The sequence below is a fragment of the Chrysemys picta genome, chromosome 10 (assembly GCF_011386835.1).
Source record: "Chrysemys picta bellii isolate R12L10 chromosome 10, ASM1138683v2, whole genome shotgun sequence".
Lineage (NCBI taxonomy): Eukaryota > Metazoa > Chordata > Testudines > Emydidae > Chrysemys > Chrysemys picta.
The window spans coordinates 25,159,993-25,178,167 of NC_088800.1; the positions used below are offsets into that span (position 1 = coordinate 25,159,993).

Sequence of the window (18,175 nt, forward strand, 5' to 3'; positions counted from 1 at the left end):
CAAGCCATAACCCTGTCTGAGTCCTTATAATCATCACCACAGCAACCAATAGTGATGTCAAAGGATTAGGACTTCAAGTGCGGAACAAGTGGCAAAGGAAGCAGAACAAAACTGGGAATAAAAGATCCTGTTTTCATGCAAAAAGAGTAAGTAGATTGGGAAAGGGAAATACAGACTATATAGGAGACTAATTATGTAGTGAGATAAGATGAGTTCAATCAAGTTGTGTGCTAGTTGTAGTTCTGCGTGTCAAGCCTTGTGAGAATCTAGCTTAAATGGTAGTGTGTGTTTTTGGTTTACTACACCCCTATATTAGTGCCAATTTAAGAGGAGTTATCCTGGCAAGAGGTCATATATATTCTGTTTCTATCAAAGGAAGCCGAATGAGGAAATAAAAAATTCTATACTCTCTACACATACACATTTTAAGGAAACTAATGCACTTGGCTTGAAACATTTCCCCAACACTTATTAGCCTAAGTTTTAAGCCTTGTTGCCCATCTTACACACAATGTAAGAAAAATGTTTGTTTTATAAATTAGTTATCTAGCATGATTTGAAACACCCCATTAGCATCTGGTGTTATTGGTGTTGTAATCTGGAGTGGGAGTCTAGGTTATGACAGGAACAGAGAGCGCAATCTTAAAGGTGTTAAACTGTGTCTACATCAGGTGTTAATGAGCGAGTTTCAAATCATGTTCACTAACTAATTAATAAAAAAGCATGTCCTTTCATCATTTAGATCAGGGGTCTCAAACTCCCAGCCAGTGGGCTATGTGGCCCGCGGGGCTCCAGCAGTTTTGGAGCCGGGTCTCTCCCTTGGCCCCACCTGCTGCCCCCGGGCGCTCCCCCCTTGCTCCAGTGGCTGCTGGCGCCTCCCTGCGGCCCAGGGGCGGGGCAGGACAGGACAGGGCTGTCCCTCTGTGTTCTGCCCCGAGTGCCCCTGCAGCCAATGGGACGCTGCGGGGGCAGTGCCTGGGGGCAGAAGCACGTGGAGGCCCCCTGGCCCGCCCCGCTTTGGAACCCCAGGTAAGCGCTGCACCCCTGACCTCCCAGAGCCTGCTACCCCTCCCCACATACCCCCTCCCACCCCCAAACTCCCTCCCAGAGCCTGCACCCCAATCCCGTACCCCAGACCTCTTCCCCCACCCAAACTCCATCCCAGAGCCTTAGGCAGGTGGGGGGAAGAGTTTTTTGGGGGCAGGTTCTGGGTGGCATGAATGACATTAGCTCGCTGGTAGGATTTGAGGACTAGCATTGGCCCTAAGGTAAATTGAGTTTGAGACCCCTGATTTAGATAGTAAAGGAAGTCAATGGGAGCAGAGTTAAGGCTGTTTGGTTCCCCCTAAATTGCGCATTTCCATACTATTTAATGTTTGTTTTAAGTTATAACTTTACTGTTAAATTGCCAAGCTAAGTATGTGGCTTGAGAAAACTATTACTTAGAGAGAGAAAACATTATGAAAATAGAAGCTAAATATAACCATAACTCCTTAATGTTTTCTGTCCTGGAATTATTGTCTCTAAATAGAATTGTTGTTCCTTTGCCAATAATCTCATTTAAAGTAATGTTACCCTTCTTAGAAACTAATCTAATTTAAAAACTACATTATTCTTCCTTACCAACGTTATTTAAAATAGATCTTTTAATATATTTCTAAATAATACTACCCACCCCACAAATCCAGCCCCAGCCAAAAGGTAGTGGAGAATAGATTCATCTTTAATTACAGGGTTTTAAAATAAAATTGCTAATAACTTCAATTATTTTAAAATAATATTTCAAGTACCATTTGTATCTGTACAACTTCATTTATTTGCAAATAAACTTTATATTGCTAATCCATGCAAGGGTAAAATATGACATCATTTGAGTTAATGGACACTATCCAGAAGTCTGTATTAAAAACGATAGTTCCACCTACTTTAAAAATAGAAGCATGATTTTAGCTTTTCTAGTACTTGAGGTAGAAAACCAACATAGACATTGAGAATTTGGATTAAGATCCCCCTCAAACTTTTACGGTGCAAGCAGATTGCTGATATGAATGTGTACTCAGACAAAAGAAAAGTTTGGAAATGAAAAAGATACTGTTTAGAGTACTTATTTTGTCATTTTAGACCAAGAAACAAATGAGGGGAATGAAAACACGAAAATTAGTATATGTGGGTAGAAAATGGTAATATTGTTTAAATTGTTCTTTCATCTGCTATATAGTACAGTTCAACCTTTTCTGATAGATAGCACTTAGGACTCAGTTTCTAAACTGACCTAAAAAATGACATTAAAATTGGACACTACTTAGATGAGTAAGGAGATCTAGTCTTGAGAACTAGTATAAAGAACAGAGCATCTCATGTTCAAAGTTGGCCTGTAAAAAGTTGTTGTCATGAGAAAAGTGTGTAATAGAGTGGTTTGTTTCAAAGCAATTGTTCACTAACTGTAGTTTAGTGGGAACAGGATTCAGGAGCTTTAAAACTTGTCCCAACTTTCATAGTCAGTTTAGCCTGTATCTTTCGCTTAGACAGAGGCCTGCTCAGTTGGGACTAAAACTGGCCTTGGAGCCTGGATAAGAAAAGAGCTGCCCAGAACATAAAGTTTGTTCTAGCCCTGAAAGACTGCTCAGCTGGGGCTTTGGTCTAGGAAGAGGCTAGCTCCACTTATTTGATATATTCTAACCTATCAGCACCAAAGAGTAGAAGTCTTCCTTTGGACTAGACCACATAAAATTCACTTAAGCAATAATTTAACGCTTTCTAAAAAAAAAATGTTAAATGAAAGGTTACAAATTTTCATTGTCCTGCCTACACTACATAAAATCCATTTCCTTCTCAAATAGTCATCAGACCTACATGCCAAGCTGTCAGGGAAAGGAGGAGGAGAGAATAGTGTTAAACCTACAATGTGATTAGACTTCTGAAAACATCTCATTTTCTGAAATATTATTTATGTAGTGCCCAAAGAGTGCTGTGTATCAGGTCCTAAATCATCTGTATGAAATGTCACTTCTTTCAATTACAACAAATCCTCAAAAGATCTACACACACTGTGCTTCAGAAGACTCCAGAAAAGATCCATATGTTATACACTACACTGCATTCAACTTTACATTTTATGTTTACTTAAAAAGGTTTCTCTTGCATTTCGCATGCAACAGTTAGATGCTTTCTTATGTTGTTAAAAATCGGACAAAAATCTATTCAGCAAAATTATGAATGACTAGGGTTGTACTGCTTCTTGCAATCATGTCTCTATCGTAAAATTTACATATATTACCTTTGATTCAAAGTTTCACTGTCAAGGAATTCTGTGGTATATCATTCCCCAAATCATGGCAAAGAAGCCAGGAAATCCATGAGGTTGACTTCACAGATTTTCCAGGAAACTGACACTTTGTGTAGAATATTTTTTGGAGGGAGAGGGGAGCTTCCCTACACCCACCCCAAATTCTGCATGGATTCCAGAAAGTCCGTCTTATGGAGGAGTTACAGGACCAACTGAACATAAATTGCTATAAAATGTAGTATTTGCTCTCTATTTTAAATGTGCCCTTCCACAGTACAGATAAGAGGCATAAAGCTATTAATCACATTTTAGAACATGAGAAGCAAGGCCACTGTGTTCTTGCTTACAGTAGTTGCTTTTTTTTTTTTCAAAATAAGTATTAACTTACAGAAATACAGCCTAATGCTAAGTAGCCCATATAAATAATCTAGTGCAGTTTTATGATTATCATCCATGGAATACCTGTTCAGAGATCTTTTAAAAATATTAATGTACAAAACCAGAGGGACTGGAGAAGTTCATCACCCAACTGTCCAGCCATTACCATCCACCAAGGTATCCTGTTTGATACTAAAAGACTTATAGGGACACAGTCAACTTAAAATCTAGTAAATTAAAAAAAAATAATTAAAAGCAGTTTAAGGTTCTATGGCTGCTGACCTCCCAGTGGTTTCAAAATTACATTTTCTTATTTTTAAAAAGTGTGTATTTCCCCCTCCAGTGAAAGATTCATGTGAACAGGGGAAAGACTGAAGAAGACTATACACAAAGTGCTACAAAATGCAAACTACACAGTCTGGAAAAAAAATTAATTTTGGTTAATTTACAGTAAGCTGAGGTGTTATAATAGATACATTTCAGTGTTATTTTTAAGATGACATCCCTATAAAAACAGAAACAGAAAAACTTTTTACATGGTATGTTTTACCAATACTGTATTACAATCTTCTAAGAAAGCTGTCTACCTAGTCTTTTTAGTTCATTTATTACTACTACTGTTATTTAACATTTATATTATGATACTATCTAGAGACCTCAACTAGGTTATGGAGGTGATAGGCTATGAAGGACACATATTATACAGTTCCTGCCTGAAAGAGCTTACAATTTAGTTGGCTTTGGAGAGTCTCCCCTGTAACCCCATAAAGTCAATTGGCATCTTCTTACTGACATCAATGGGCTTTGGATCAGACCCCAATACCCAAGGTATCAACAGTGAAACTACTGTAATTTTATTCTTGTTTGTGATTAACTAACTACTTTAAAACATTTAGCTTATGATGAAAAGATAATTAAAATACACTGGGCATAATCTTGAAAAAATTGGATGGATGCTTTTTTGAAAAATATGATTTATGTTAGCAGCTTGCCTACAAACTGAGGTTACCTAGAAATGTAATATATTGTAACTGTTTTCCAAACGTTGCACAGTAGTGACAAAGCTATCATTTTACTTTTGTCTTTTTACTATTTTGTTGGCAGTAATTAAGTAGAAATTAATTTATCTGCTTCCAGAGCCTTGGTTCTTTTGTCTTGAAAGAACATGTTTAAAAATATTCTGCTCCATCACTAGCAGCAGAAGCTATGATGCAACTGACTGCATTCTCCGCAACTGCACAGTTGTGGGGGGCACTCCACAGGAGTCAATGCCATTTGAGGTAATATAGGGTGCACACTAGATAAAGCTCCTGTAATGGCATGAAATCTAATACAAGATTAAAAGAAATGGGTATGTGTGTAGAGATATGAAGGAAAACTGAGTGAAAGAAATAACATTCTTCTAGTTTTAATCTTAGGAGTATTTAGACACAAGTAAAAGGAAATTCATTTTATTAAATATATATATTTTCTTAATTTGACAGTGTCTTGACTGCTGTAAGCAAATATGACAGTCTCATTTAAAACAGTTTATTCACTTCACTGTATACAATGTGGCAGCTCCATTAAAGTTAATAGAGGAATAAATATTCAGAGTATAAAATAGATTTTAGTAACTATTGGCTTCTGTCTCTTATTGGTAATACGACAGAAATGTAAAATACTATGTTCAATTCACCAAAATTTGAGTGCTGGAATAAAACAGATCTCCAACTTCAAACAGCATAATAATAATTCCATTCTACATATAACTCCAAAGTTCTTCCATCTTGAAACAAAACCTGTCAGACCAGAAAAACCTGAATGAATGTTGACAAAGAAGAATTAAATGATTAACAGTGAAAAGGAACTAATTTGTTAGCTAATTATATTCCACTTTTAACTAGGGAAACTAAGGATTCTGTTCTACAGGAATATCTTATGTCTGTTGTACAAAAAAAGTCTCAGAATAAATTATAACTAAGGTAAATATGCTACTGCAGGATCTTCATGCAAATTTATATTACTTCTACTAAGCAGTTTTCAATTATAATAGCACTTATAATAGCTTCCTCAGATCACCATCTTTCTAGGAAAAGATTTCTGACAACTCACAATTTTTTACTGTACTGTGATATTAGTGTTGTTTGAATTCCCAGGGCATGATGTGAACACACAGTTCTGTCTGTGCACCTGCACTGCTTTACAATCTCTATATTAGATTTTGTGCTCTACTAATATATTGTTTTTTCTCTCATGAGTATGACATTTTGGCTACAGATAAGTTGTTTTGCCACCATTCTACTTTAAGTAACATTCAGCAATGTAAACTATCACATCATTTATGAAATATAATACATTGCATTGGTCACAAGCATGTATGGAGATGATGAAACAGATGGAAATTGGGAAATCATAATGCAGAATATTCAAGATCTAAGAGCCAATTTCTCTTTTGACTGAACATACATAAGATATATTAAAGTAATAAACAGTCTCTCCTTTTACTGACCAATAAGGTAAGCAATTCAAGTTCCTCTTGCACTCAGCTGTAAATGCTACAAACACGTATATACCCCTTCACCACAAGGGGTGGCCTGCTATTCCATTTCTTATTTAAACCTAACCACTAAGCAGACTAAATTAAACGCAGCACCATTTGGCAGACGACATTTGTTTTCTAGAAGAAGTGCCCCGCACCCACCACAGAGTAGTACACCCATGGGATTCTCTTTGATGGCCCTGCCCTTTGCCAACAGCAGACGTGCTTAGCTCTCTTCATCCTGAAACCCCCTTCCCAATAGCTGACATTTACCCTAACAAAGCACAGCAAATGACAGCAAGAAGAGTTATATAAGTGAATACGTTATTACATGGGTACTGCCCTAACACACGCTTACCACGTAACGCACGGACGTCTAAATACCACTCTGCTGCCTCGAGCCAAGCTGCCTAACCCAGGTGCAGCCCGGGGCCAGCAGGGGCCCTTCTCGCTCAGGCACAGAAACCAGCGCTCCGCCTGTTATCTGCTCCCCTGCCCTTTCTTCCCCCACACCGGAGGCCCGAACGAGAAGGGGGAGGCGGCTGCAGCTGCTCTCGCCCGGGCAGGGAGCTGAGGGGCTGCCCCCGAGGAGCGCTAGCACTAGGGAGCCCAGCGGGAAGCGGGTGGCGCAGTCGCGCCATCGGCTGAGGGACAAGCCGAGATGCGCTTCCCGAGCGGAGAGAGGAAGTGAGGGAGGATTCGCCTGCCACCCCGCGACCGAGCGGCCCCTCGTACCTGAGTGATCGGGCCCGGCGCGGCGTCCCCCGCCGCAGCCAGCCGGGGACGGGGGCACCGCGGGCTCGCGCCGCTAGGTCCTGATGCCTTCACAAAACAACAAACAACCAGCAGCAGGGAAAGCGGCGCCTGCGCATCGCTGCAGCGCCCGAGCACCCTGGCAAGTGTAGTCCGCTCCCCGCTCACTCACTGCGAGCCGAGGCCCGGGGGAAACTACCGATCCCAGGCAGCAGCGGGGCGGCGGCGCAGAGGTCAAAGGACAACGAGGCTTGTCAACAAAGGAACCGTCAGCGGCTCCTTGAGGGGCTGGTGCTATGGCAACGCCCCCGACGCCTGAGCGCTGCAGGGCTGGGGCCACGGTCCGGAGCCGGCTGCAGCGCCTTGGACAGCAGCAGCGGGCAGGCTGAGGCGGACCGTGGTAAGCAGTGGCAGAGCGCGCGCCGGCCCGGCCTGTTCGTCACAGAGCGTGAGAGGGGGGGTAAGGCCGCGGCCCCACTCCCGGCGCTGTAAGCGATTGTCCGTCCGTGCCCGGCTCGGCTCGGCGGCGGGCGGCACAGGCCGCATTTCTCAGCTGTAGGAGGCCGGAGAGGGTAAAGTCCGTGTCGGGACGGCAGGGTTCCTGGCTGTTTCGCCAAGTCCCGGCTGTGCTCCCGGGAGGCATTTTAAAGATGGGGAAGAAAGGGATAAAAATATCCCTGCTGTGTAAAACAGGCAATTACAAAATCGGATCAGGAGACGAGACATTCCCCTGCACTTACTTTTAATACCAGACAGTGGGCACGGATATTTAAGAACCAGTGCAGCTCGGAGAACGTGACAGTGAACGTGGCTGTGTAAACTCCAGACTTCATGCCAGCGTATTGGCTCATCTGAAAGGAATGCAACAGGGAAAGATTAGTGATAAGGAAACTGGATATTTAAAGTGTTGCCAGTTTTAATCTATCATTGTATTAGCAGCAGAGGTAAATAACTGGTTTTGTTCAGGCTTTTTTAAAATTGACAGTATCCCACTTATACCTAAAGTTTAATCTAAACATGTCAATTTATATGTTAGAGAGACAAGGTGAGGCAAACAGGCAATAACTTATTGGACCAATTTCTGTTGGTAAAAGACAAGCTTTTGAGCTTACACCGAGCTTTTCTTCAGGTCAGCTGAACCTCTAAAGGTCACCAGACTGGAATGACTTATTTCATCAAAATTAATTAATACAATTCTGGATCAGTTCTTATACCACGCACATCACCATAGTATCAGCGCACCCACCAGTCATGCATTAAACCACATGACTAACATCTGCCATACATGTTCTCTCATCCTCTCCCTAGGGGGAGAAGTGTACAGTAGAGTGTCTTGTTTTGGTAAGGCCTTTTTTGTGGATAGTAGGCAGGAGTTAATATGCAAGTTACATATTTGTAAGAAAAGGCAAATCAAAGAAAATACCAAACCTTTCACTTGAGAAATTTAGAGAATAGATTTTTAAAATATATTGACAAGGGATCTGTTTGTCATCAGTTCAAACAGTGGAAATTGCCTTCTCTCTGACAAAAAAATTATAAACCACCTATCTAAACTCCACAACAAAACAGTTGTTTATAGAAATACAGAAGTTCAGCAAGTTAATCCTTAGTACACACTCGCCTTAGCATGGGGGTGGGAAACTATCCTTTTATGGACTTCATTTGAAAAACAGCAGTATAGAAAAGTTTGTAGGACTGGCATTTCCGTAGTTTTCTTCTCTAGAGTCATTCGTTATCATGCATTTAAAAATAAATAAATAAGCTGAGTGCTGGTTTCCTATTTTACCTTTCATATAACACTTATCAGTTAGAAAAGGTTGGTAAAGTAAATCTGGCAACCCTTAAATTCTCTTATAAAGGAATCAATTTTGCACTTATATGGTTTTATACATGTTCAAAGCACTGGATAGATATTAAGGCCTTCTGTACACTCAGGAATAGCCCCAATTCAGTAATGAAGAGTGCAAACCCCACCTTGTCCTTGTCTAGTTATACTTAGTTGCACTAGTATTGAGCCCTATGCCTACTGCTGGCCATTGATTGCTGAATCATAAAATCATAGGACTGTAAAGGATCTTGAGAGGTCATCTAGCCCAGTTCCCTGGACTCATGACAGGACTAAGTATTATCTAGACCAGTGTTTCCCAATCCTGGGATGTCGCTTGTGTAGGGAAAGCCCCTGGCAATAGCAGAACCAGCATTAAGCCTACCAACGCTGAACCTTGTGCTCATTCCTCCTCCACATCACACTGTCTTGAGCCAAGCAATAACGCATACACAGATTAGACTGTTTTAGTGAAGCTGGAAATCTCAGCAAGGCATCAATCTTATGCCACATTTGAAAACATGAGGGAACTTTCACCTTTAACAGCCATGTGAGATCTTGGTTAGAATAGCTCATCCAAGGACTGCCACTTCTAGCAGTTGTCTAGTCCCGAATTATAGAATCAGAATAGTATTAGACAAAGGGATTAGACAAAAGGTCTATGGCAGTGGTTTTCAAACTTTGGGTCGCGACCCGGAATGCAAGGCACGGGTCGCCTTGCTCAGCTCCCAGGGACCCTGGTGGTCGGCCAGTAAAAACTAGTAGTCCCTACCTGTTCTTACACCATGCTGCACCCCGGAAACGGCCAGCAGCAGGTCCAGCTCCCAGGCAGGGGGGCCATGGGGCTCTGCGCGCTGCCCCCGCCCCGAGCACTAGCTCCGCACTCCCACTGGCCAGGAACCAGGCAATGAGAGCTGGTGGGGCAGTGCCTGCGGGCGAGAGCCGTGCGGAGCCTCTTGCGTGCCTCTGCCTAGGAGCCGGACCTGCTGCAGGCCACTTCCTGGACCCAGCGCGGTGCCAGGACAGGTGGGAACCCTGCCTCTGCACCCCTGCTGCGCCGCTGACCAGGAGCTGCCGGAGGTAAGCCCGCACCCCAACCCCTGCCCCAGCCTCCCCAAACTCAGAGCCCCCTCCTGCACCCCAAATCCCTCATCCCTGGCTCCACCCCAGAGCCTGCACCCCCAGCCCAGAGCCCTGACCCCATCTCCTGCACCCTGAACCCCTACCCCAGTCCAGAGCCCCCTCCCACACCATGAACCCCTCATTCCCAGTCCCACCCCACAGCCCCACACCCCAACCCTCTGCCTCATCCCCAGCTCCGCTGGGTCATGGGCATCAACAATTTTCTTCCACTGGATCGCCAGAAAAATGTTTGAAAACCACTGGTCTATGGAACCTGAACCCAACCTTCTGTCTCAAGGGAAAAGATTTCTTCCAAATCTTCCATAGTGATATCTACAATGTTTTTTTTTTTCTTTTTGAGAAGGTAAATGCTAGATAATATTTATGCTAATATTAATGCTAGATATATTTAAACTTTAGTGAATGCTATAATTCAAGCAAATGGCTGGCTGGGACAATAGCCACCATGTCACATCGTTAGTTAGTAATGAGCAATTACTGATTATTTAATGCTATGGAGTACTCTTTACTATGGAATGGAGCCTTCACAAATAAACTTATGTCCACAGATATGAGAAAGGTATGGTATTTTAAAAAATATTCCAGGATTATCAAGTCTCTGCAATTTTCCACACGTTCTAAAATTTCATTTGAAAAAAAATTCTGTCCCCTCTGCAATATAGTAGGCCCTCCACAATAAAAACTATAAATGCTGCTCTTCTAAACTGACAGAAAACCAGAAATAGTAGAAACAAAGATGTGAATTAGGCCCTCCTTCACTTCAGTGCCTACAGAGGATTGTATCAGTAAGTTACTAGACTATTTTAAAATTACACATATTTGGAATCAAACCATTTAAAAATAAATGTAAAACTTTAGGACAAAGTTTAGAATTATGCAAAATACCCCCTTCTCCCACAAATATAAGCAGCATTAAAGTATGCTTGTTTACCCCTTCCCCTGTGCAAATTAATCTTTCTGAATTATTATACTGAAGTTGTAACATGCTGTAAGTGTTAGCATTATTATTCCTCCTACCCACAAATCTAACCCAGATTTGAGTGAAAGAATGAGTCTGAATCTAAGCATGGGTTTCGCATGCTACATAACCCTCTTTTCACTGTGCTACTTTTTGCTGGAGCTTACCTACTTACCATCTTTAAAATAGCACACCACTAAAGTAACTGGATCCAGGTAAATAACTGAATAATATGTAAGTGACCAGTACAATGCATTGCAGAAGCATACAACAAAACTCTGTGAAAGTTGGGAAAAATTACTTCAAGTTTCATGGCTTAATTTCCCTGCAGGAAACACATTACTTTCCATACACAAGTATGTAAACTAATAATATATTTATGTATTGATCAGATTCCTAATATCTGTTTGTTTAATAAAAACAATGATTTAATATGAATCTAACTGAAATATTATTTTCCCTATTATTTATAAAGAGAAGAAACTCATTAAAATTATCTCTTAATTAGGAAAAGAAAATGACTTCTGCTGAGATGCTACCATCAAGTACCAACACTGAGAAAATCAAATCTGTTCAACTGCCGTCCTGTGCAAATCCTGGCAATCCTGTGTTTTCCTGTATGTTGGACCCAAAGACACTCACTACCAATAATTTCTTGACAAACCCTCAGCTTTTACTGTTTAAAACAACTTCAAGTGAATATGGTGCTATACCACCTACGTCTCAAATGGTACCGTGTACCTACCATCCAAAGGATGAAACATTTACAAAACATTTGTTAACTTGTGGTTTGACTCAACATAATTATATAAACACTGCCATTGACAGAAGTAGGGTATATGACTACCCAAATATGCAGCATACTCTGTAAAATTATACTATCTTACTTTTCTCACATATTTACTGAAAGGACTAGTCATTTTAGCTTTGGGAAAACAAAATGCAGGCTTGTTATTTTTGTTGTCCATTTTGGGAGTAAAGTGTCAATATATATTACAGTAAAACACTTTTTTACTACAAGGATCAAAAAAGGATTTTAAGTGAGTATTTGTTAATACATTTCTGTGCATCAACCCATACAGGAATAAAGTATATGTCTTGAAATGAATGTGTTAAACACAATACTTATTGTACATTAAAGAGCTAAGTGCAACAGAAATTCACCTGAGAGGATAGATCTTTGAGGTTAATGTTCAAAACAAGAGTCAGATCCCGTGTTACAAGGCCAGACTATTTTTTTTTAATTGATCAGATCCTGCCAATATTTCAACCACCTGCAACCCCAAGGAAGCCAAGAGGTTAAGTGAGTGCAGAATTTGTCTCAATATAATTTTAATGTGAGCAGATTGTCCTTTAACAGGTTTGTATTCTGCTTCCATCTTAGTATTTGTACTGTGCAACTTACGCAGAGACAAATTCTGCAACTCCTTCCACAGTTGAGGAAAGTCAAAACCTTAAAGCTGTTCCCAACATTTTTTGCATAAAGGTGGGGACTGTACAGTTCTGTATGGAGAAGAGGTTCAGTGGTAAACTTTCTGCACAAAACATGGAGAAAGTATTTTGTATAGGTCAGGATAACAGTCAGTGGATCCGATAAATGCACTGATCGACTGGAACACAACACAAGTCTGAGGGAGGTGATGCAACAGTTTGCAGGCAACTTACTGGCTGAAATGTAGCGTCCAAAACCAAGCTATGCACACTGCCTCTGAGTTGCTGAAGGGGGGATGCCATCTATCCTTAACATAAGTGTAGTTTTCCCCATGTACAGCCCTTTAATTTGAGGTTTGCATGTGAGACAAATGTTTTAATCTATAGGTACTGTTACAATATGCACATTAAAATACTAATTTAAACCGAAGGGTACACAAATATGAAAACAAAAGTAACTGAACTTCTATATTTAAACATGGATGGACCATATTTTTAGCAATGGGTAAATGGAAATTCACTCATACAAATCTTTGTTAGGTGCACACGTTTGCTTGATAAATAGGGGTTTTGAAGGCACAAATATAGAGGTTGGGTTGAGGGCAGCTAAAAGTTGGGTTGGGAATTTTATGCAAGTATGGTTCATTTTGTCCTCGTATGTAAAATATAGTCTGAACAGAAGATTAAATATAAATCACATGCTCTGGAATAAAACATTCACTGTATGGAACAGACAGCTCAGAGAAAAAACACGTAGAATAAATGAAAACTTCAGGCAGATAATACCTTGTGAACATCAGTAACAGTGTCTTTTGGTCCCAAAGAAGTGGCATTCAGAATAAGTGAGAAACAAAAAGTTACATTTCAGCAAAAATGGGTAAATGCTAATCACAGCCCTGCATTAGGGATAACAAACGGAGAACTGGGAGGCATTATGCACAGCTGCTTCACCATGCTTAAAGAGGGTGTAATATAGTGTCTACTACTGGTTCTAAGGAGTGGCAGGGCCCTATTGCATAAAATTCCCAGAGTGTCAGAAATTCCCAAATTGTCAAATCAGGAACGAATTAGTAACCTAAGAAAGAAATTCAGAATGAGATTAAGTAATGCATCATAGCTGTTTGCCATCAATGCCAAGCATACTCAGAAATAACAGTCAAAAGTTTAAAACAAGTATAATGGTATCCCAGACCACATTAACAAACCCAGTGGGATCCAATTTTTTCAGCCTAAGGGCCAGGCTTTAGTTCAAAAAAGTCAAAGGGCCACAATCAGTACTTTTGGGGCAGATTCTCTGCCCTGTTCCACTCCATTTAATGCAGATGGCATAAAGGGAGCAGAAACCATTCACATATCCTCTAGGGATTCTCCTTGCATGGGAGAGTCCCCATGGGGCATAGAACTAGTGTAACCTGCTTCAGTGCTTCCCTCGCTGCAGCATGGAAAAGGAGCATGTCAGGAGCAGGGAGAAAGTGGCTTGAGCACAATATGCTCTCGCTATATCCAGATGGGATGTAGTCTTTAGGGACCATAACCAGTTGGCACAAATTAAGGCAGCCTGCTCTAACCTGCTCTGGGGCTGGAGGAGAATCAGGGATCCACAACTGGTTACTGGTTCTCAGCTTCTCTTTTCCTCATCTCTAGGGCTGCCCAACTTGGTTTTGTTTGGGAAGATAGTCATATTTTGTTGGTGCTCCCTAGTCTCAAACAGGGCCAGTTAAGCTCCTATCCGGTTATCCCCAACACTCCCACAACCACATCTCCCAGAGCCCAGACTCCAACCCAAGTCAGCTGACCCGGGCCAGCCACAGGTGCTTAATTGCTGTGTAGATGTACTTTAAGATTCTGGCAGGTTTAAGTGATCCATTAATAGGACACTTTATAACAAAATTAATTTAATGCCATTATGAAATAAAAGATCTACAGATGTATTTAGCCAACAGTAGGCTGGCTGTTTTTCATTTAAAATGCATTACTACTGACAAAATTACAATTGCATCATAACTGTTTGGTCAGTTCAATCAATATATGTCAAATCTTTTTGAATAGGTTAGAAACATTTAATATACATTGCTTAACACTCAAATACTTTACTGCATTTTACAAGGATTATATTAACCCTCTCCTAGACCAAGATTTTCCAAGTCATGTGCCTGATGTTAACTACCTAAATTCAAAGTTAGGCACCTACATACATAGCCTGATTTTGAGAGGCACCAAGCTCTGAAAACTTCGTCTTCAATGGGAGCTGAATGTTTTGGCTCCAGTTTTTTAAGAAAGTGTTTTAGGGTTGTTTGTTTTGGCAAATTCATATACAATATGAGCATTATGTAATTTCTAGTCCTATGTGAAATATTTCTAATTGGATGGCTTCTGATTTCACAACAGTTCTGATGGCTGTTCCTTTCTACATTAGCACTTTAACTTTGGTAGCAAAACTATGAACATGGTTAATAATGTTGACTAAACCACTGAAGTTGTTTTAAAAATCCATGAGACTACATTTGATTGCTTAATAACAGATTTGAAATTAAATATAGTAAATTATGTTCTGTTATTCAGGCTAGCCAATATTTCATACAAAGAAAACAAATGACAATTTTGGAAACAGGTAAGAAAATAAAATGTGTATTATTTACTTCTCTTTCTGCACTATATTTACCTAAATTATAGTAGTTCTTATGAGAAGTAACTTCTCTTTTACCCAATTTTATAACTGGGATGAGTGCAGCAACAAAATGTCTGGTGGTTTCACTGGTTTAGGCAGAATTTGAAATAAGTGTTTTCCTGATTCCTGTCTGTTAAATACACCACCATGCTGATTCTAGACTTTGTTAAGAATCTTGTGCAGTTCCATGAATTATATGTTGAATCTTCTCAGCATCTTGTTCTAAAGTTTTATTTGTAGGATCGATCTTGAGAGCAGCTTCATAATCCTGGAGACCTAATATTAATACAGCAAGCAAATTATTAATCCTATATACAACAGTATTTATATTTTTTAACAACTAGTTGGAAGTAACTTTCCCCAAGTTATATGCAAGTAAAGGTTAGAGAGCTTGAGTTTCAGATAATTTTACTGAATGGGATTTGGAGCAGAACAAAATATGATCTTTAACTTTGGGCTGTATGCAAGTATTTATTTAATAATTTCATATGACTAAAAATTGTTTTTAATGGCAATATCACACAGCTATATTAAAATCTTAAACTATTATTAAAACTTAAAACATTATTCTAAAACAAAAACAGAACCTTTTATATATTTACATGGTGCTTTGCAAACTCACTTAGTCACATTCTTTGCCCTAAAGAGCCTGCCTCCTAAGGCCTCAAACCTGCAACTGGATCTGCACAGACAGAGACTTGAGTCTCTGTGGTACTCCACTGAAGTTATTAGGTATGCACACAGGCACTAAGGTCCAACCACATGGATTCGATTGCAGGATTGGCGTTTAATTTAGAATAGATACATGTACTGTTCAGATAAGCAATGATGCAGTGATTATTGATGAGAAGAAAATAAGAAATATTTCTGGAAGAAGTAGGTTTTGAAGAGGAGAAAAAGGATGTAGGAAGGCATGAAGCTGAGAATGCAAAAAGAAAACTAAGGCTATGTCTACACTATGGATCTTACAGCGGTACAGTTTTAAGGTTACAGCTGTGCTGCTGTAAAGTTTCCTGTGTAGCTGCTCTTTGCTGGCAGGAGAGAGCTCTCCTGACAGCATAATTAAACTAGCCCCAACAAGCGGCATTAGCTATGTTGGCAGGAGAGGCTCTCCTGCCAACATCGCAATGTCCACACCAGCACTTTTGTTGGTGAAATGTATGTCAGTCGGGTGTGTTTTTTTCAAACCCCTGACTGACAAAAGTTTTACCAACAGAATTGCTAGTGCAGACAAAGCCATAACCTGTGAATAGAGTAGTTTGAACAGCCGTAACGAGTTTAAGGGGGAGTAAGAAATTATAAAACAGATGTAAGTGGTGAAAAGGTTTATATAGTCTCAAACTGGATACAAAGCAGTTTATATATTTTTACATCTTTGGAAAAAATTGGGAGTTTAAGATTTTTCACTTTTTGCAGTATATAACTGTAATGTTATTATATAACTGTATTATTTAACTGTAATGTTTCATATTATACATATATGTATATCAGCAATAAAAACAGAAGTTCTTTAAACATTATGGCCCCAATACTGAAAAGATTTAAGCATATGAGTAGCCCTCATTGATCCTAATCGGATTACTCTCATGTAATTTTAAACACATGCATAAGCGTTTGCAAACTCAGAGCCTGAATTCTTACCTTCAGCATACAATTCCAGCTGACAAAATGCTGTCCCACGCCTCACGTAAGCTTTCACTCTAGCATCAGCATTGTCTGGAACAGGTGGTATCAGTAATTCTAGTGCCTTTACAAATAAAAACACCCAAGATATTTAGAGACAGATTTTCTTTCTCCCATTTACAGATACAACTGCACCCACAAAAATTTGCATTCTCATTTAATTATCTGGTTTGTGGTGTAACCACTAAGATTTGCATTCACAATTTGTTTGCAGGTGCGAAAATGCAAGTGCAGTTTTACAAGTGCAAATTTCCCACGATAGAGAATCTGGATCTTAGGTTGATGCATAAAGTGTTAACGATTATTTGTAAACAGCAAATATATTCCATTATCATAGTCCAATAACACTAATAGTGCTACAAACAAAATATTGATCTCATTACTACGGTCATTTGGAAAAACAAGTTTAGAGCCTCATGGAGTGCTTAATTCAAAACAATGATTTTGAGGCCCATTTTTTTAAAAATATCCATACGTGTCATGTAATGTTTTTTTTTAAATAAACTAAGTAAAAACACAGTACAAATTGTGCTGAAGCACTATTAGATAACAGAACATAGAGTTTTTCTGTCTTTTCAAAAGCAGTGGTTGATCAAATATTGAGAAGTTCCAGCAATCTTTTAAGAGAATTTTTTGGATTATTGTTGGGTTTGTTTTTTTTTAATTCTTCATACTAAGTGCAGAATGACATGACAGATTATGAAATTTATGTGGGTATATTCTATAAAACTTTGTCACTAAAAGTTTTTTAAAAAGAGTAAGTATAACTGTTTATGTTCTTTTCTTGAAGGGCACCATTCTTTTATAAAAGAAGAGTTACTGTATCTATCAAGTCCCAACTTGTGCGATTATACTGCATAAACAAAAATTTTGAAACCATCATTAGCCAATCATTTCTCCTTTAATCCAACCCTTTAATAGTCATTTTTATCTATCATCAGGGCTGACCAATCCAAAATGTTGACACATCATTGTCAATGTATCTAACTTAAGCTGTTATATAGTGTCCATAACTGTTTACATTCTTGCTTGACAGAAAAAGTAGCTATATGTTAGTTTAATATATCCATGTTATAAGGAAATTAACTATAAAAATCTACTTTGTGTAATATATTTATACCTTAGATGAATCTTCAATGGTCTTGTGCAAGTTTCTCAATTTAAGGTGACAAGCAGCACGATTCAGATATAGTACTGGAATCTTATTATTTAACAGAATTGCAAGGTTATAGGCATTTACAGCTGCAAGATAGTTTCCTGTTGCAAACATTTTGCTGAAAACATAATAAAAAGTACATTTTAAAACAAGTAAAAACATAATACAATAGAGAATGCCTACCTATTGTAAACAATTTGCACTAAACTAACAATTTCAAACAAATTGAAAAAAAATCCATTAAAAACTGATCATTTATGACATTTTGGATGACATAATAAACAATCAGAGGGGTAGCCGTGTTAGTCTGAATCTGTAAAAAGCAACAGAGGGTCCTGTGGCACCTTTAAGACTAACAGAAGTATTGGGAGCA

The 18,175-nt window shown here is 39.4% G+C and overlaps 3 protein-coding genes across 52 annotated transcripts in view; 1 reads left to right on the top strand and 2 right to left on the bottom strand.

Moving 5' to 3' along the window:
* LOC101936627 (cell cycle progression protein 1) overlaps positions 1–18,175 on the bottom strand; it is a 99,722-nt gene that overhangs the window by 48,654 nt on the left and 32,893 nt on the right. For 15 of the 49 annotated variants that reach the window (XM_065558228.1, XM_065558221.1, XM_065558225.1 and 12 more), the window contains exon 1: positions 6,921–7,000. Coding sequence is in view for 4 of the 49 variants with exons in the window: in XM_042853899.2 (XP_042709833.2) it covers positions 7,679–7,789 (111 nt within the window). In the remaining 45 variants the exon portion in view is untranslated. Of the gene's footprint in view, positions 1–5,342; positions 5,459–6,543; positions 6,687–6,920; positions 7,064–7,678; positions 7,790–18,175 lie in introns of those variants that run through there. The other 34 variants (XM_065558202.1, XM_065558196.1, XM_065558199.1 and 31 more) reach the window with 8 other exon arrangements.
* Positions 1–18,175, bottom strand: part of DNAAF4 (dynein axonemal assembly factor 4) — a 52,424-nt gene that overhangs the window by 23,382 nt on the left and 10,867 nt on the right. Inside the window, exons 7-10 of one of the 2 annotated variants that reach the window (XM_065558232.1) lie at positions 17,767–17,920; positions 16,605–16,710; positions 13,082–15,239; positions 7,679–7,789 (exon numbers count right to left, since the gene is read on the bottom strand). In XM_065558232.1, coding sequence (XP_065414304.1) covers positions 15,130–15,239; positions 16,605–16,710; positions 17,767–17,920 — 370 coding nt within the window. In that variant the 3' untranslated portion in view covers positions 7,679–7,789; positions 13,082–15,129. Of the gene's footprint in view, positions 1–7,678; positions 7,790–13,081; positions 15,240–16,604; positions 16,711–17,766; positions 17,921–18,175 lie in introns of those variants that run through there. The other variant, XM_065558233.1, reaches the window with a different exon arrangement.
* On the top strand, positions 7,201–11,972 carry PIERCE2 (piercer of microtubule wall 2). Its single transcript, XM_008164027.4, has 2 exons — positions 7,201–7,338; positions 11,373–11,972. Exon 2 carries the CDS (start codon positions 11,382–11,384, stop codon positions 11,733–11,735), a length of 354 nt encoding a protein of 117 aa, XP_008162249.1. The 5' UTR covers positions 7,201–7,338; positions 11,373–11,381; the 3' UTR covers positions 11,736–11,972.